At 36.5% G+C, this 19,665-nt stretch overlaps 2 protein-coding genes and 1 non-coding gene across 3 annotated transcripts; 1 reads left to right on the top strand and 2 right to left on the bottom strand.

Moving 5' to 3' along the window:
* Window positions 1-582: 582 nt before the first annotated feature.
* Window positions 583-10,282, top strand: LOC143632606 (AP3-complex subunit beta-A-like). The gene is made up of 9 exons (XM_077101084.1): window positions 583-828; window positions 1,537-2,166; window positions 3,046-3,219; window positions 3,284-3,410; window positions 3,494-3,597; window positions 6,922-7,122; window positions 7,207-8,123; window positions 9,076-9,342; window positions 9,853-10,282. Exons 1-9 carry the CDS (start codon window positions 670-672, stop codon window positions 10,223-10,225), a joined length of 2,952 nt encoding a protein of 983 aa, XP_076957199.1. The 5' UTR covers window positions 583-669; the 3' UTR covers window positions 10,226-10,282.
* A 4,561-nt stretch (window positions 10,283-14,843) lies between these two features.
* Window positions 14,844-14,916, bottom strand: TRNAK-UUU (transfer RNA lysine (anticodon UUU)). Its single transcript has one exon. It is a non-coding gene; the product is annotated as a tRNA-Lys (tRNA).
* A 468-nt stretch (window positions 14,917-15,384) lies between these two features.
* LOC143632605 (receptor-like cytoplasmic kinase 176) lies at window positions 15,385-18,720 on the bottom strand. Its single transcript, XM_077101083.1, has 6 exons — window positions 18,536-18,720; window positions 17,441-17,712; window positions 16,961-17,096; window positions 16,729-16,871; window positions 16,521-16,644; window positions 15,385-16,056 (listed from the first exon to the last, which is right to left on the bottom strand). Exons 1-6 carry the CDS (start codon window positions 18,585-18,587, stop codon window positions 15,635-15,637), a joined length of 1,149 nt encoding a protein of 382 aa, XP_076957198.1. The 5' UTR covers window positions 18,588-18,720; the 3' UTR covers window positions 15,385-15,634.
* Between the last annotated feature and the right edge of the window lie 945 nt (window positions 18,721-19,665).

The raw sequence follows: 19,665 nt of genomic DNA, 5'->3' as shown, positions 1-19,665 counted from the left end.
CTTCATCTCCGGTCATATCCAATCATCAGACAACACATCTTAATCTTCTTCTTCAATTTTAACAAACAACGATCTCAGTCCGGTGAGATCCATCCATCTATTATCTATATATACATATATATATTGTATCTGAGATGTTCAATCAGGAGAACTTGAGTAAGGCATCAAAAATGGTGCTTCGAATGGGCACAGACGCTCACCTTTACGACGATCCTGACGACGTCAACATCTCGCCTCTTCTCGACAGCAAATTCGACTCCGACAAGTGCGAGGCCCTCAAACGACTACTCGCTCTCATTGCTCAAGGCTTAGATGTCTCCAATTACTTCCCTCAGGTACTACAATTACTACTACTTGTACTTCAATTCTGCATAACTACTTCTTATTATTATGTTTGATTTACACAGGTTGTTAAGAATGTCGCGTCTCAGTCGTTGGAGGTTAAGAAGCTTGTTTACTTATATGTGCTTCATTATGCTCAAAGGCAAGCTGTTCACATCATTTTTACAATATAGTTAGTAACTTACATAAAACTCATCAATATTTTATACACATATAATAATTTTCCAATATTTCAGGCGACCGAATGAAGCATTGTTATTGATTAATATTTTCCAGAGAGATTTAGGGGACCAAAACCCGTTAGTTAGGGCTTGGGCACTGCGTACAATGGCTGGTATTCGCCTGCACGTGATCTCACCTCTCGTTCTGGTGGCAGTTAGAAAGTGTGCTAGAGATCCGTCTGTATATGTCAGAAAATGTGCTGCTAATGCTCTCCCAAAAGTCAATGATTTGCGCCTTGAGGAAAACACTTCAGCAATAATTGAGGTTAGTCTAATTAATTAGTTAGTTATCCATTTTCTAGGGAAATTTGCATAAAAGGAAACAAACTCAGGCTTCGTTTCTGTTTCAAGTTACCATCCTTTTCTAGGGTATGATATGTTATCAATGTTTTAAAAGATGAACTTTAAGGTAATTACCAGATATACTTGGTTTTCTGATGCCACGCCATAAGAGAAGGCAACGTGGTTAAAAGTTATGTCTTGCCATTTTTAATGGTTACCAGATCAAGTTACCTTAAAATTAGGGTTGTATACGAACCAAACATTCAACTAACTGTTCAGCGGGAAGTTCTTTTAGTAAATGAATGAACATTAACAAGGAATTCCGTTCGATTGATTAAATTAACAACACATGAACAGAGCCTGCACTCAGTTGTATTGATTGTTTATGTTTTTTAATGTCCGCTCGCTTACGTTCACTTATGTTCAGTGATTAAAGGTTTTTTCTATATATTATATTTTTGAACTTTAGTTTATTATGTCAAGTATTTTTAGATAATTATGCCAAGTACTAAACTTTATATATATATTGGGTGATTATATTCAGAAACTGTTTTCATTTTCTCATACATACAGGGTTTCAGTTTTTACTAAAAGATAGAGCTTTAAGAAGGGAATACTTACATTATCATAATTATATTCTTTTTTTCTTATTATATAATGGTAGTAAATGTGTTGCATCGGTTCACTGCAGATTATTGGAATTCTATTAAATGATAATTCCCCTGGAGTAGTTGGAGCTGCAGCAGCAGCATTTACTTCCATTTGTCCAAATAATTTACCTCTAATTGGTAGAAACTATAAACGACTATGTGAAATTCTTCCAGATGTAGAAGAGTGGGGCCAGATCATATTAATAGGAATTCTTCTTCGTTATGTTATTGCACGACACGGGCTTGCAAAAGAATCTATTATGGCATCTTTATTACCTAATATTTTCAGTAATGAAAAAACCGGGTCAGAATCGGATACTGACTATTTAGACATAAAAAAGAAATATGAAATTGGGATTGAGGAAACCGAGTTGGCAGGCATGGTGTCAAGGAGTTACCTTGCCGGCCAAGATAAGTACTTATCAGTTCTCGATAATAATTCAGATGTAATGGCATCCGAACATGTTTCTTCACTGTTTACATCATCAAAACATGATGAAAGTGTCAAGATTCTGTTACACTGTACATCGCCTTTGTTATGGAGTAGGAACAGTGCAGTGGTGCTTGCTGCTGCTGGGGTGCACTGGATTATGGCTCCCATGGAGGAAATTTCAAAAATTGTAAAACCTTTATTGTTTCTTTTGAGATCATCAGATGCCTCAAAATACGTGGTATGTTTGTTTTAGTTTTGTAATATGTTTTTACATTTTATCGTATGTGTTAAACCGATATCAATGTTGCCGTAGGCTTGTAAATGAACCGAACGATTGGTGAACCGTGCAGTGGGAAATGCGTTTGTGTTTATTTGTTTTTTAAACGAACACGCATGAACAACATTTTTGTTCATTTAGTTAAATGAACGAACCGTTAGACAGTTAGTTCATTTGTGATCGTGAACGTTCGTTTGCATTCGTTCATTTAAGTTCATTTATGTTTTTTAATAAATGAACGCACATGAACAAATTTTTTGTTCATTTAGTTAAACGAACGGACATGAACACATTTCTAGTTCGTTCATTTATGATCTAGAACATTCGTTTACATTCGTTCATTTAAGTTCATTTATGTTCATTTAAGTTAGCTTATGTTTTTTTAAATACATGAATGTAAACTTTTTTGTTAATCTAAATAAACGAACGGACATGAATGCATCTCTCGTTCATTTATTTATGCTCTTAAGTTTACTCTTATTTTTGTTCGTATGTGTACTTTTGTTAATATGATTTGAATTCTTAGGCCCTTTACAATTTAGTCTAGTTGTAATAACTTTCTAGGCCCAACACATTGTTGTTTACATTTTACTTTTATTTGGTTTCAGCTCGAATATGTTTGTTCATCCATGTTCAGTAATGTTCGTTTACAATGGTGAGCTGTGCTTTTACACCGTTAACGAATGAACACAATCAAGATAAACCCATTTGTTTAACTGTTCGTGTTCGATCATTTTGGTTAAGTTAAACAATTGAACATGAAAATGCTCCGTTCATGCTTGTTCGGGTTGTTTACACTTTACAGAGTTATTTGTTGGGTCATTTAACTATTTTAAACAGGTCCTCTGCAACATTCAAGTCTTTGCTAAAGTGATGCCTTCTCTCTTTGCTCCAAACATTGAGGACTTTTTTATAAACTCTTCGGATGCATATCAAGTTAAATCTCTAAAACTTGAGATCCTTTCAACCATTGCTACAGATGCATCAATCTCAGTCATCTTTCAAGAATTCCAGGTACATGTCAGTTACTATCAGCTGCATTAAAATATATTGTTGCTTAGTTTTAGAATATTTGTAGGATTATGTGAGAGATCCCGACAGGAGATTTGCTGCAGATACAGTTGCTGCTATTGGTCTGTGTGCAAAGAGGAATCCACAAGTAGCAAAGACTTGTGTGGAAGGATTACTGGCTCTTATTTCACCTAGTTAGTCATCAGTCAGTTATTTATATAAATTATATTGTGAAACTTTTCTGATTTTGAACTTAAAATTATTGTATAACTTGCAGAATCCAATACTTGTGGATTTGCAGATGATGAAGCAGTGGTTTTGATCCAGGCAATTACATCCATCAAAGATATCATAAAACAAGATCCAGCTAGTCATGAGAATGTACGTGTCCAAATACTTAAAAGTTCTTTACTTGATTATGATGTTCAATGGTCCTATGCAATTCATTATGGTTAACTAGAGGGGCCCCAACGCAGGAAAAAAGGCATTAGCCAATTAACTAAAAATCCAGTAAAAATGTACTTATTTTTAATTCTTTATATAGCAATAGCATACTCGTTTAAAAAATATAAAAAAAAACACTAGCTATTAAGGTGTTTTTTTAAATGACATGAAAAGGATGGGGGAACTTGCATGTGCTAGGAAGATTTAGCTTTAAAGGATTGTACCATCTGTTTTAAAAGTTGTAATTGCTTTAACTCTTGAAATTATGTAAAATTACCATTTTGTGCTCCTCATAGGTATTATAATATAGCATAGATAAATTTTTGTACCTGAGGTGACAAGTTTTACCCGTTAACTTACAAATAGGTTGATTTAAGTTGTGTTATATTTCTAGCTGGTAAAATAAATTTATAGCTTTAAATAAAAGTGTACATGGGTCGGTTTTGGGCTCAAACTGAACCAAAAAGTAAAAATTTGGTTTTTTAGTTTTTTGAAAACCGTCTGGTTCCTGGTTTTTCGGTTTTGGTTCGGTTCGGTCGATTTTACCATACAGGCTTTGGAAAAAAATATTGGCCAAAATAATGAATTTGGTCTAAATCTTTTATAATTAATTGATTGTTATAAATTTGGGCTAATATATTTGGGTAACATTGTTTATTAATTTTTTTTTTAAATTACAATAAAAATGAAAATCCATAAATCTGGTTTAATTCGGTTTTAGTTACATGCAAAACCGTAACCGAACCGAAAATTAGGTTTTTAAGAAAACATCTAACCAGACTGTTGGTTTTTGTTTGGGTTTGGTTATTTTGGTTACGGATTGGGTTTTTCGGTTTCATGCACAAAACCCTAGCTTTAAAGGAAGCGGGTTGGACGGGTCAAGTTGTATTAGACAAAGGATGATTAGACTTGGAATTTGAATACGAATAGACTCGGGATATGAATAGTCCTTGTAACTCTCGTATTCAAATATACAAGACACTCACTATTACCAAGTTTATATGGATGTTGCTTTTCCAATTTTTGTAGACTTTCATACTCTTAAAGGACTTGCCTCTCAACCCATCTCGTCACTGAACTTTTATAGTTTTATTACCAATACGTGCTTCTACCTATGCTTCTTTCATCATTTCAAACTTGTTCATGGCTCTTGGACTTTTAGGTTTAGGAAGAGTAGGCTTGACCAAAGGATTGCTTTCATCTCTTTCACTCTAATTATTTTAACTTTAGTTGTTCCTACAGTGCATAACGTTTGATTTTGTAAAGAGCATTCTTTTTCAAGTGGTTTTTACATTGAAGACTATCTTTTTGTCTGAAACTGGATCTCAACATCATCAAGTTCAGCTGATTTCGATTTAGCTTCCTTCAACTCCTTATCCACCATTTCAGTTAATTTCTTCAGCTCCTTGCTATAAAGAAGTGAAACATCATCAGCTGAAAAGTTTTGATTTTCTTCAATGATTTGATTCAGAAGATTAGTTTCAACTTCATAATCTCTATTCTTTGAAGCATTTTCCTTTTCATTTCCATTCTTTTGTTTGGGGGAACCGACCTCATCATCTTCTCCTGTTATGATTAGCTTCTTTCTCTTTCTGTTCTTCGGTTCATCATGTTCGTTTGTAATCTTTATTAACATCCAGACGAATCCTTGAAGGTGGTTGCCAATATGTCTCAGGCTCAAGTCCAACAAACTACTGATTACTCCCCATTTTTGGCATATTTGAAAAGGCAATAAGTGACCACACTTGTCACCAAAGTCAGCTGCCAGCCTCTTCATCCTCAGTTACCACTCCTAACTTTGTGATGAGTTGTGATTCCTTTGTAACTGAGAACATCACTACCTCTCTTCTAAACTCATTGAAAACCTACCTTGACAAGCACTAGAATCTTCTGCTTCGTAAATAGAAAATTTCCTTTGGTAGCATGAGAGCTTTCTTTAAATCTCAATATCAAGCTTTTGAGAGACTTGCTTTTGATAACAGAAACCAGTTATCACATCTCTCGAGAGTAGCACCAGCTCGTTGATTCCGTTATTATGACGATGCCAAAAAAAGGGAGATGTTAGCTGAAGCTAAAGTAGCAAAGGCTAAAGTGGATGAAAGAGAGAAGATAAAAGAAAAAGGAAGAGTATGAAAAAGAACAAAGAGCCAGATGTGCTGCTCTTAACAAAAAAGATGGGTAAGACATTAGAATGATGAGGAATGGATCTTAAGATAGAAGCCATATGTTGAACCCAACAAAAGAAAAAAAATCTGGTTCTGGGAAGATGTATAAGGCAGAGAGGTTCATAGTTAAAAATAATAGAAGCAAAACTGCATTTGAGAACAGACGGAGAAGGAAGCTAATCATAACAAAAGAAGATGATGAGGTTAGTTCCACAAAAGAAAAGACTGAAAATGAAAAGGAATCGCTTCAAAAAGTAGAGATTCTGAAGTTGAAACTAGTCTTGAATAAAATCACTGAAGAAAATCAAAACTTATCAACTGATGATATAGGGCTTCTTTATAATTAGGAACTGAAAAAATTAATTGAAATGGAGGATAGGGAGTTGGAGGAAGCTAAATCAAAATCAACTTAACTTGATGATGTTGAAGATCCCATTCCCAGATTAGTGTAAAAACTGGTTGACAAAAGAATGTTCCTTACAAAATCAAGCGTTACGTAGGATGGTATTTAGGAGCACCAAAAGTTTAAATAATTAGAGTGAAAGAGATGAAAAAAAACCCCTTTGGTCAAGCCTACTCTTCGTAAACCTAAATGCCCAAGAACTGTGAACAAGTTTTAAATAACGAAAGAAGCGTTGGTTGAAGCACATATTGGTAATAGAAGTTCTTAAAGTAAACAACTCCTGAGTTAATGAAGTTGTATTTGGAGAAAAGTGTAAAGGTCATATCATATAGGCTAATGTACCGAACACTCAACATCATGAAACCCTAGAGTGTATTCATATTCTGTCTAATAAGTTGACCAAGAGTTATCCAAAGTGTATTTTTGAATGCATAAAACCTGCTAAATCATTTTGTTCAACAAGTTAGGTTATTGTTGAAATAATACAGTTTCAGTAATGATATTTGACATGCTAATTATACATAAAATAACTAAAAAGTTGAAGAAAGGTGTTTCATGGCAACCAAACCCATCTCGCCATATGTCAAAATGACTCGTGTTGACACGCTTTATTTAGGTTGCACCATTTATGTTTTATAGTTATATTAAGGCTCTGTTGTCATACTAATGCAATTTGCAAACTCATAATTACAGCCGATTATTTTTTTGATACGAAATTTGGATACAATAAAAGTTTCTGTGGCCCGTGCAATGATTGTTTGGATAGGAGGTGAATACAACTCAATTGGCAATATTATTCCAAAAATGGTACCCGTAATTCTAAGATTTCTAGCCCGTAGCTTTCCTTCCGAGCCCATTGAAACAAAATATCAGATTCTAAATGCTGCCGCTAAGGTACGATGAGTTATACTAACCGAAGCAATGATCTAATTAATAAAGTGTATACCTTTACTTATTCAAATGTGATTTATATCGCAGGTTCTTTTAAATTCAAAGGGTGAAGATTTTGATACTGCAAAAAACATATTAAGCTACATGCTTGAACTCGCCAAATTTGATTTAAACTATGATGTTCGTGACCGGGCCCGCATTTTGAGGAAACTTTTGTCATGCTACTTTACTTCTAGCAGAATAGAGGAAAAAGAAAAGGCCGATAATAATGAAATTGAAATACCAGTTTTACTCGCGGAACATGTATTCGGGGAGAATGTAAAGTCGTCAATCGAAACGGTTAATAAGCGATTTTACCTTCCGGGTTCTCTTTCACAGATAGTTTTTCATGCAGCTCCAGGGTACGAGCCTCTTCCCGAGCCATGCAGTTTGACTGAATCTGATATGGTCAAAGGACTAGAAGGACCAGATCAAACTGAAGTAAATGATTCTGATGTTGACTCTGGATCTTTGAATGAAGAAGGCAGTTATTATTCAGAAGATTCTGTTACAGCTTCAACCAGAACTGATGACGAGAGTGCTACAAGTGAAACCGGCAATAACAATAACACCGATTCATTAATTAGTTTCGCTGATGTAAGCAAACCGCAAGAAGAAACTAATGATATTAGTGAGTTGATGTCAAAAGGAGATTTGGAATCATGGTTAGGTGATAATAATGGTCAAGGTCAAAGTCAAAGTCAAAGTCAAAGTGTAGATGAAAGGATTCCATCAGCAAGGATTTCTATTGGAGATATAAGTGCGAGAATTAAACCTAATATATACACACTTTTAGATCCAACATATGGAAATGGTTTGAAAGTAGAATATAAATATTCATTGGAAGCTTCAACAATATCACCTTCACTTGTAAGTGTTGATACGTTCTTCCAGAACTGTTCTTCTGACCCAATGTCAAAATTAATTTTGACTGATGAAGATTCGGAGTCGGTTGACCAAGGAAGGTATGTATATTTATCTAATTATTTATGTTTATTTTGGGTTCGCTATTTATACCTTAAATGTGACTTTTTTACTTCAGTTATATTCTGATTTTCTCTTATAACTTCTAGTATATAACAATCATATAAATTCGAATACATCGTTGCGATATATTTATTTTTCTCTGTATTTTGATGCAAATTTGATTAAAAATGAAGTATCTGATTTAGAATTTTCATTGTATTTTTATCCATATGATATTGGATACAGCTCTGTTTCTGAAAATATATATACTGAATTGCAGATATAAATAAAAAATCGCAATGGTGTATTTAAATTTACATAAAACATTATATGCTAAAAGTTACAAAACAATTAAAAAATATAGTTTATATAAAAACAGTTAAAAAATAGGGTGTGCGTGAAATCTAAGATACCGATCCGTAACCGAAAAACCCAAACAAAATAACTGAACCTAAAGAAAAACCTAATGGATTAAGTTTCGTGAAAACCGAACTTTTGGTTCGGTTTCGGTTTTGCATGTAAATAAAATCCGAACCAAGTTTATGGATTTTAATTTTTAATTTGAAATTTAAGTTATTTATAAGAATTTAATGAATATGTTTGCAAATACTTTAGCCCAAATGTATAATATATCAATAATTTATTAATTAACAAAAAGATTCAGGCTCTCATTCATTATTTTTGGCCAATTATCTTTTTAGCCTAAAGTTTTAAGCCCATAGGTAAAACCAGAATCAAACCCAAACTGAAATCCGATAAAACCGAACGGCTTTCAAAATCTCAAAAACCAAATTTTCAGTTTTTGGTTTGGTTTGAGCCCACAGCCGACCCGTGCACACCCCTAGTGAAAAATCATACCAATGAATATAATATGTAATTTAATGGGTGCAAATAGATTGACCCTTTTTAGAATGAAATATAATTCCAACTTTTGTTGAAATTGGTGTGCAGCTCTGAGTCTCAAAAGGATGAACCAGTTTTTGTTCCAATGGAAGAAATTACCACACTTGAACCTGGTCAAAGTATAAAAAGAGTTATTCATGTTCACTTTCACCATCATCTTTTACCTTTGAAGCTCACATTATGGTGTAATGACCAAAAACACCCTGTTAAACTCCGGCCCGATATTGGGTATTTCATAAAGCCTCTCATAATGAATCTTGATGCTTTCTCACAAAAAGAATCCCAACTCCCCGGGATGTTTGAATACACAAGAAGGTATTTGTTTGTTAGATTGGCCTTTCTTATATGGGAGAATTGCATATATCCCCTTGTAAACTTCACTAATTGCATATTCACCAACCCAAAACTAAATTTGCATATAAAATGACTATTTTACCCTTGTTTTTACTAGACTTGCAAAATTTCTCAATGTTTCATATTTAACTATTTTTAAATGGTTTGGTTTTTTTTGTTATTTATGGTTTTTTAATATTTCGCTAATGAGTTCTTTTCTATCTTTTTTGCGTTTTTACTGAGATTTCTTCTTTTTTTTTTTGCGTTTTTTACATTATTTTGTTTTGTCTATGTATAATCTACTCTTCTTTAATTGGAAAACGAAGTTTGTTGAATTGTTAAACGAAATAGTAAAAAAGTAAAATAGATTAGAGACATATTAAAACAGGAAAACCAAAAAAAGAAAAATGTAAAAGGGCAATTCTCCTTTTTTTTTATTACAGATTTTCCATATACGTTTATTTGACTTCAAACTTATTTACACATCAACAGTTGTTCCTTTACCGACCACCTTGCTGAGGTGGCAAGTGATGACAAGGACGGTGGCATGTCATCAACAAAGGATTCGTTCTTGATCATATGCCAAAGTTTAGCATCCAAGATGTTGAGTAATGCAAATCTTCATTTGGTATCTGTAAACATGCCCGTGGATGCGCATTTAAACGATGCATCAGGTCTGTGCTTACGGTTCAGTGGTGAGATACTTAGCAACTCGATCCCGTGCCTTATATCAGTTATGGTTTATGGTAATTGCTTTGAACCGTTGAATGCATCGGTGAAGATTAATTGTGAAGAAACTGTGTTTGGTTTGAATCTATTGAACAGAATAGTCAACTTTCTAGCTGAGCCTCGGTTGACTAGTTAGGAAAAATGTGGGCTCCTAAAAGGCGCTTTTCGGTATGCAAAGCCAACTCATGTTTTTGGGTGATTATAATTTTATTGTTATAAGATATTAACTTTTTGATATAATTTCACAAACTAGTGTTGGCGTTATATATTTTTATAAAATGCTTCACATTGTACGTATCTTTGTGCCTGTGACAAGATGTATGATGGGTCAAAAGGTGTGTGTTTGTATATACGCACGTGTATTCCCATGTGAGAATTTTAATTTTTAAAATTTTTTATTGGCGAGAGGTTTGCTTTGCATCTACAGTTAATATCAATATCTTAACCTCTACTTCAATATCTTAACCTCTCATCAATAGCATATGGAGCATCAGAAGAAATTGGACCATTCAGAATTAACAAGAATGCATCTTCACTCTCACTCAATACATATTCTTGGAACAAAGAGGTAAATATTCTATTTCTTGAGTCTCCGGCTGGTGTCGGTTTCTCATACACGAACACAAGCTCAAACCTCAAAGATTCGGGTGACAAGAGGACGGGTGCATTTCTATTGATATATATAATTACGATGTGACCGACACCACCATCGTAAATAAAGCCCCATCCACAACACATTAGCCGAAAGAGTAATTAATTCACATCCCAAATATAAAATTACCTTTTTTCTATCTTGCACACCAATTGTTCGACCTTTTGCCTCAACCAAACTTCTTGTGTTTTCACTCGTGTTCTTTCTATTTTCCTTTTGGGTGCTTAAGGGGTATTTTGAGTTGGAGTTCTACCCATTTTTCTTTGTTTTGGAGTTATACCTTCCTCCTCTTATGCCTTAGCGGTTGTTGTGGGGTGCTAGATGGGAGTGAGCAACCCGTAGTTGCTCCCCTCCTTCGAGTGTGAGGGGTTTGGTCTTTGATTCTTGCTCTAACTCATCTCGAGTCGGGGTCTTTAGGGGTCCGGTGTCTTTTGTGATTTGTTTGTTTTCTGTTCTCGTGTGTACATGGCTACCATAAAAAGAATTCGAAACGCAAATACAGGAGGGCTTGGTCCTAGCTCCACTTACGGTTTAAGGCCATGCCCCTTTAAGCATTTCCACGAGTGTAAGGATGGTAGACCTGGGTCCTCGGGGTTTTTCCGCCTACTTGAGCACATGCAAAGTACCCATTTCAAAACGGATACTCGGAAGAACCTTTTAAAAGACGCTATCTCTAAGGATTTGTACCTTTTTATAGATGTTGGGGAAACCCTTCGAGCGGGGGATAAATGGTTATGTGGGAGGTGCATGACGTTGCATGCCCTTAGCAGGGGGTGCAAGCATGCTGATGGTGTCTATTCTTTTTCTGTGGATTCTGGAGATGCTGGAGAATTCATCGTTGGGATCCAGAAACCTAATCGTGTGTCTGTGGATAGGGACCCAGGTCCATCTGTAGGAGTGGTTGGGGATGTATCCCTTTTGGAATGGGTTTTCTCCCTTCCCATTCAAACGGTTAAGAGCATCCCCCCAAGTTGTCGTTTGGCGTTTGCTCAGACTTTGGCATGCGCTTTACGCAAGGTAGTGGATTCACCAGGCTCGATTGAGAATTGGGTCAAATTTCTATTGTTGCCCGCGTTGTACTTTAAGGGTGGTGAAACCTTCCACTAGACAGGAACGCAGGTCAGGGAATCAAAAGTCTTTGCAATGTAGTAGCATTCAGCAAGCACTTGCGGTGTGGAAAGATGGATCTGGTTTTGCTGACTTGGTTCTTTTTCTCTTTGATAACGTGGGGGGAGCACTTTTTCTAAAAGAGAGGTGGGAGGGGAGGAGGGTTCTGAAAACAGCCTCAATATTAAACAATGTCTCAGGAAAGTTAGGGATTGTCATTTCACAGCTGCAGTCAAGGTATTATACTAAAGTGGGGTTGCCCCTCTCAGAGATTCAACCATGAAAGCCCTCATTGATAAACACCCAGTGGTGCCGCCTCCGTCCTTGCCTTCTAGCTCTGTCGTCCTGCCTACTCTCTTTGTGGATGGGGACTGTGTGCTTAGATGTATCCGATCATTTCCTAAAGGGACCTCATGCGGGAGAGACGGGATGCGGGCGCAACACTTGTTGGACGCTCTTAGTGGTGAGGGATCAGTGACTTCCATGGGTCTGCTCTCAGCCATCACTGAAGTCGTCAACTTATGGCTAGGGGGTCTGTGCCCCAAGGTGCTCGCTGAGTTTATTGCTTCGGCCCCCCTTACCCCTTTATTAAAGCCGGATAATGGAATTCGGCCCATTGCTGTGGGGGCTATCTGGCGTAGGTTGGTTTCTAAAGTGGCTATGAAGATGGTTGGGAAGGAAATGACTCAGTATTTAGGGGACTTTTAGTTTGGGGTGGGGACCCCTAATGGGGCAGAGGCGGTGCTTCACAGCGCGAACTGGTTTCTTAACTCCTTTCACGCGGACGGCTCTTTAGCTATGCTTACCGTGGACTTCTCCAACGCCTTCAATATGGTCGACCGCACAGCCCTTCTTCGAGAGGTTCATCATCATTGCCCGTCTATCTATCTATGGGTCCAGTTCCTTTATGCCCAGCCGGCTAGGTTGTACGTTGATGATGACTGTATAGGGGCTACTACTGGGGTTCAGCAGGGAGACCCCCTTGGGCCCCTCCTCTTTGCCTTAGCATTACACCCTCTTGTTCTCCGGGTACAAAATGACTGTAACCTCCCATTTCATGCTTGGTACTTGGATGATGGGACTATTATTGGTGGTGCCAACGAAGTCGCTAAAGCCCTAGACATTATCAACTCGGAAGGGCCATCATTGGGGCTGCAACTTAATATTAAGAAAACCGAGGTTTTTTGGCCAGCGTGTAATGGGGTGAAAGTCAAAGATGGGCTCTTCCCTAGTGGGATTGGTAGACCAGAGGGAGGGGTAAAGCTCCTTGGAGGGGCTGTTAGTCGAGATCCCTACTTTATTAAGGAGTTGGCGAGGCGGAGAGCATCTCGTGCGGTTGATCTTATGAAACTCTTACCTTACCTTAGGGATCCCCAGAGCGAACTCCTCCTGCTTAGGTCTTGCATGGGGGTTGCTAAGTTGCTTTTTGGGTTACGAACATGCCACCCCCATATGATGGATGATGCGGTATCCTGTTTTGATAAGGGGCTACGAGAAGCCATCGAAGACATAGTTGTATGTGGAGGCCCGTTCTTTGGTGATCTTCAGTGGCGACTTGCATCTTTACCGATGCGCTTAGGGGGTTTAGGCCTTCTTTCGGCTCATGATGTTGGGGTTTACACTTTTGTAGCGTCGAGGGCTCAGTCTTGGAAGCTACAGAATCACATCTTAAGGAATAGCAGAGTTGTCGACCTGGACCCAGACTACGTGCAGGCCCTGGAACGCCTAAATGGCGCTCTCCCAGACTTTGACATTGGCGATTTCTCTAATATGGACACCGCCCCACCAAAGCCTCAAAAAACTTTGGCGAATGCCCTTTTTTAGAAAAATCGCTCAGAGCCTGGGAGAAGTTTTTGGATTGTCCCCCCGACAGAAGGCGGTTATTAAATGCTTACAAGGTCCTCATGCCCAAGATTTTCTGACCGTTATCCCGATTGATGGCTTGGGCCAAAGCATGTCTGCGGTCGAGTATAGGGCCATTCTTAAGTACCGTTTGATGGTCCCAATGTACCCAGAAGACGAAACATGTCCGATCTGCCGTAAGGCTTGCCTGGATAAATTCGGAGAGCATGCGGTTCATTGCAAGGAGATGCCTGGGTTCAAATACCGACATGATTGGGTGCGGGACGTTCTTTGGGACATCTTAAGGCGAGCTGGGATATCAGCTAAAAAGGAAGCCCCCGTAAACTTCCTTACAGACCCCACGGAAGGGAGATCCACTCTACGACCTGCAGATTTCCTCGTCTTTGGTTGGGCCGGGGGAAAACACGCTTGTGTTGACCTCACAGGGGGTATCTCCCTTAGCTGGTTTGAGGGATAATGGGTTTGTAGCTGGGCAAGCAATGAAAAGGGCTGAAACGAAGAAGGCGGAGAAACATGCTAAAGCCTGCGAAGAGAACCAACATGTTTTTGTCCCTCTGGCTTTTGATACATTTGGCTCCTTGGCACCGGAAGCTATCCGTTTTCTAACCAGGGTCCAACAGGTTGTGCATAGCAATGTGTCGACTCCAAAGGGGCAGGGGTATGTCTTTAGTAGGTTAGGGTTTGCAAATCAGAAAGGGGTGGCGGCGCAGCTTGTTGCCCGCCTACCTGCTATATTGATGTAATATCTATGTTTCTATATATTGTAGTTGAATTCAACTATGGATTGTTTGTTATTCTTTTGGTGGTCTATATTTATATAAATTGGTGATCACATATGCCTGTAAGAATAAAGGTTGGATACATTGGATCGGATAGGTCGAATGTGCACACAAACAATTATAGTAAAGTTAGGACAAAACCCGCTATAATCATAATCTGTGATCTAAACCAGACAAGATACAAGTTGCAATAAAAATAACCAGAATATGTTCTTAAAATAATTGTGATCTAAATCAAACTAAAGATACTACACAGCATGCACTATCCCTATAATATAATCACAAATACGCATCCCCAAACTTTTGCATTAATTTAAAAAAACACCAAAAAAAATTATAGCAAAAGATTAAAACGCCATCCGTGGGACTCGAACCCACGACCACGTGGTTAAAAGCCACGCGCTCTACCAACTGAGCTAGAACGGCTAGTTGTTTATATAATATTATTTTTACATAAGACTACACCTTATTAAATTTTAACCAAAATGAAGGAGGAAATGTCATTAACATCTGTTTTCACTTTTCACTCTTTTTCTTTACTGCTAAGTTTCTAGTTATAGCTATTGTAGCATAGGTAACTTTATATATTTGTTAAAAACACTCATGATAATATCTATCAAACATATCATAACGAAGTATACTTGTTTATTCTTCTGTTTTCTACAAATTCCGACGGGTTGGAGCGTTTATGATTTAAGGTTATGGTTCGATTTAAAAAGTTCGAAACAGATATAAGAAAAAGAGAGATTATACTCTTCTAAGTTTTTTAAACATGTTAAGTTATGATCTAAAGTTATCGACGCAACTTGTTGCCTGCTTGCATTTTGTTTCGATGTGATCACTACTTTGCTTATTTAATCAAATTTTTAGTCCAATTAACATATATATACTATGTAACAAAAATTGCACTAGATATTTCACACAAATTTTTTCCATCCATTTCCATATAAATGAACTGAACCTTCATCACCAAACAAATTTAAAATAAACAATAACAAAATCCCTCCAATTGGGATTCCAACATGTCACGTTTCATCTCAACATTGTGCTTTCATAGAACCAATAAACCCTTAAACCTTAAATCCTTCACAGCACAATGTACATCTCAAAACTGTACAACCAAATCCCTCATCCTTTCTCAACACTAACCCCTACTAGAGCCCGATCCCGAGCCCAAACCCTCAGGTCTAGGATAAGAATCGGGCTTTCCATCCCCGTGTTTCCTAGCCGGTTCTCTTCTTGAACTATCAGCAACTTTCTGCAAATCTTGAAGCTGCTCCAAAGCCTTAACCAACTCATCAGCAGTCGGCCTTTGTTTGGGCTCCTTCAAGAGGCATTTGGTTGCGAGCAGAGCGGCTCGCATGGCTACATTTGGCGAGTACTGCCCAGCTAGCCGTGGGTCCATGATGTAAAGAATCCTTCGTTTGCTGGTTAAGTATGGTTTCACAAACTCAACGAGTATTTGCTCACCCGTTGGGCGGTTCTTGTCTATGCATCGTCTCCCGGTCAAGATTTCTAGTAGGACCACCCCGAAACTGTATATGTCGCTTCTTGGGGTTAAGTGACCTGTTTGAAACAAAGCCCGTTTACAAAAAAATGGTTAGAACAATGGGTATTGATTTACATATGAGACCCTTAGGACGTTTAGGTTATAGTAAACAAACCCAACTTTTAGTGAACCATTTGACGGGAAGTCCAATTTGAATATATTGTGTAATTTAAAATGGCCCGCTCTGGTCTAACCGAACCTGTATTGTTGTTTACTATAAAATATCATTATTACATTTAGACTTCAATTTGAATATTGTTTTTCACTTTTAATTGGTGTCCATTTGTGTTCATTATATATTTTGCATTCGCTAAAACATATTGATGAACAGATATAACAAAAGAACACGAACATGAAAATGTCCGTTGTAAGGCATTTGTGTCCATCTTTCGTTCTAACACAAACAAACTTCCATTCATGTTTATTGGTTCGTTTAAACGCATAGGTTATACTAAGAAAGTCTAAAACCACTTTAGCTTACCTGTGGCCATATACTCAGGAGCTGCATAACCATATGTGCCCATAACTCTAGTAGACACATGACTCTTTCCATCCACCGGCCCATCCTTCGCCAACCCGAAGTCAGAAAGTTTTGCATTGTAATTCTGAAAAAAAAATTGTAAAAAATCATGTAAGAATACCAAATGCAGTACAAGATAAGCTCAAAATGATCAATTTTACAAACATACAGAATCAATCAAGATATTTGAAGACTTGAAATCGCGATAAATAACTTTTGCTTCCGGGCTGTGAAGGTAAGCAAGCCCCTTTGCCGCACCAAGAGCAACCTTAATTCTTAGATTCCAAGAAAGAGGTTGAAAGTAAGAACTCCCTGTTATATAAACAAAATTTAATCATCAAATATTGTTGAATAATAGGTTTTTTTACGTAATCAAGAATATCAAGAATTTGAGAACTGACTTCTAAAAAGATGGTTTTCTAAGCTGCCTCGTGGCATGAATTCATACACCAACATCCTGTGATCATCTTCTATGCAGTAACCGATTAACTTTACAAGATTTGGATGATTTAGCAGCCCTAAATAGTTGATTTCAGCCTGAAACAATGTCAAAGAAACAAAACCGATTACATAAAAATCCAATATTTGTAAAAAATATCCTAGCTTTTGCATAAAAGATTCAACATTTTGTAAAATGGATCCAAGATTTTTAATAAAGATACAAGATTTTGATAAAAGATCCAAGCTTTTGTATAAAAGAATCAACATTTTGTAAAAAGGATCCAAGATTTTCAAAAAAGATCCAAGCTTTTGTAAAAAAGCCAGCATATTGTAAAAAGATCCATGACTTTGTAAAACGGTTCCATGATTTTGTAAAAAAGATCCAAGATTTATAAAAAAAGTTACATAATTTTATAAAAAGATTCAAGATTTGTACTTACCAACCATTCTTGGTGACCTTGTAGACCTTCTTGATTCAATCTTTTTACAGCAATGACAGTCCCGGTGCCCGGTTTAGCAGCTGTAAGTGATTGTTCATCTATCCACCCTTTAAAAACCGACCCGAAACCGCCTTCTCCAAGAACACTATCGGGTCGGAAATTTCGGGTGGCTAGTCTAAGAACATTAAAACTAAAGGGTTTCAAGTTTCCAGATTGTAGAATCTCGGTTTGGCTCCGAGGGCTAGGTGGCACCGAAGCAGACGTAACCTTACCTGTTGAAATACATCAAAACACCATATTAGTATATTACAGTTAACATCTTGTATTCTTGACCATCACAAAGTTGGATTACAGTAGTAGCTAAAGCAAGGTTCTTTTAAAGAACATATGAACAAAATACGAAAAATTTCATTAAGGGGGTGCTTTTATTTTTTGCTTTTTGCTTTTTAGACAGGTAAAATGTCCAAAATGCCCCTCCAAAAAGCAAAAAAAAGCTTCAAATTTGGTACTTTGTGTTTTTGAATGAACATTTTGGACATTTTACCCCTCCAATAAGCAAAAAAAAAAAAAAATAAAAGCATAGCCAAACATGCCCTAATTCTAACACATTAATAGACCATATGTCAATTCTTGATTATCACAAAGTTGGATAACAGTATTAGCTAAAACAAGGTACTTTTGAAGAAAATATGAACAAAATATACACAAAAAGAAAAATATCCCAGATCATTAATAATAACACATTAAAAGACCATAGTAGTAGCTAATACAAGGTTATTTAAGGAAAATATGAACAAAATTCAAAATAAACACACACACACACACACACACACACACACACACATCCCAGATCATTAATAATATTGATAATACAGTAAAAACACCTTACTACAGTTAATATCATCACAAAATTGGTTTACATAGTAGCCTAAAGCAAGGTTCTTTAAAGGAAATATGTAGTAAATAGACAAAAATTCATTCCAGGTATTAGTTAATACTAATAAATAAAGGTAAACAAATCATGATGTTGTTAAAAAGAGATGAATAAACTTAAAACTTAAACATATTAATTATAAAATGAAATAAAAGAGTTACCATCCAAACGTGAGCTATCAATTTTCAATCCAACACTGCAACAAGAACCCATCTTTTTTCTATTGAAATAAAAACCCCAACTGGAATATTAAGAGAGAGAGAGAAGAGGGTTGTTTGTGAGTGATAAAAGTAAAGAAAAGACAGTGAAAAGAAGAACTCAATGGGGGCATTTAATCAAACAGTTGGGAAGGTGTGAACAGGAGGTGCGTGTTCAACATAGATATCATAAACACAAACATGTGAGTTAAAACTTAAAAGTATATAGGTGTCTACGTGGATGGAGTTTGTTTCACCAGAAAGCAAGAAGCTCAAAGACAAAAGCTTTGACTTGTCGACTTATTAATCTTGGATGCCAAACCATTTGTTTCAACATAATTATAAAGTTAACCTTTCTTTGCCTTTTTGGTTTGAGAAAATGACTGTTTGCGTCCCTGTGGTATGAGGACGGAGGCACATTGAGTCCCTGAAAAAAAATTTACACTGGTTGAATCCCCGTGGTTTCAAAAGTGACCCGAATAGGTCCCTGCTGTTAAGTTTCCATCACATAAAATCTGAAATTACCAACATGCCCTTTTATAAGATTCATATGAGTCCATGTGGTTTGTGGTTGTATCACTTTACGTCCCTCGTTTTAAATTTCTATCCAAACTATTTTTTTAACAAAACAAATCAAACCAAACTACTTTTTAAATAAAACTAATAGAGCCGAAATACTATTTCAACAAACTAATGGAACTTAACTACTTTTTTAACAAATCTAATCAAACCGAACTACTTTTTTAACCAGACTAATCAAACCGAGCTATTTTTTTAACAAAACTAATTGAACCGAAATACTATATTAACAAAACTAATGGAACTTAACTAATTTTTTAACAAATCTAATCGAACCAAGTACTTTTTTAACCAAACGAATCGAACCGAACAACCTTTTTTTAACAAAAATAATTGAACCAAACTACTATTTAAACAAAACTAATCAAACCAAACTACTTCTTTAACGAAACTAATCGGGCGGAACTACTTTTTTAACAAAAACTAATCGAGCCGAACTACTCTTTTAACAAATATAATCAAACCGAACTACTTCAACAAAACTAATCGAATCGAATTACTTTTTTAACAAAACG

Source organism: Bidens hawaiensis, unplaced genomic scaffold (genome assembly GCF_021521415.1).
Source record: "Bidens hawaiensis isolate Kalapana, Puna unplaced genomic scaffold, B.hawaiensis_p1.1 tig00006484_1, whole genome shotgun sequence".
Lineage (NCBI taxonomy): Eukaryota > Viridiplantae > Streptophyta > Magnoliopsida > Asterales > Asteraceae > Bidens > Bidens hawaiensis.
Note: the sequence above shows the minus strand (reverse complement) of the source record. Positions and strands in the feature narration are given on the sequence as shown.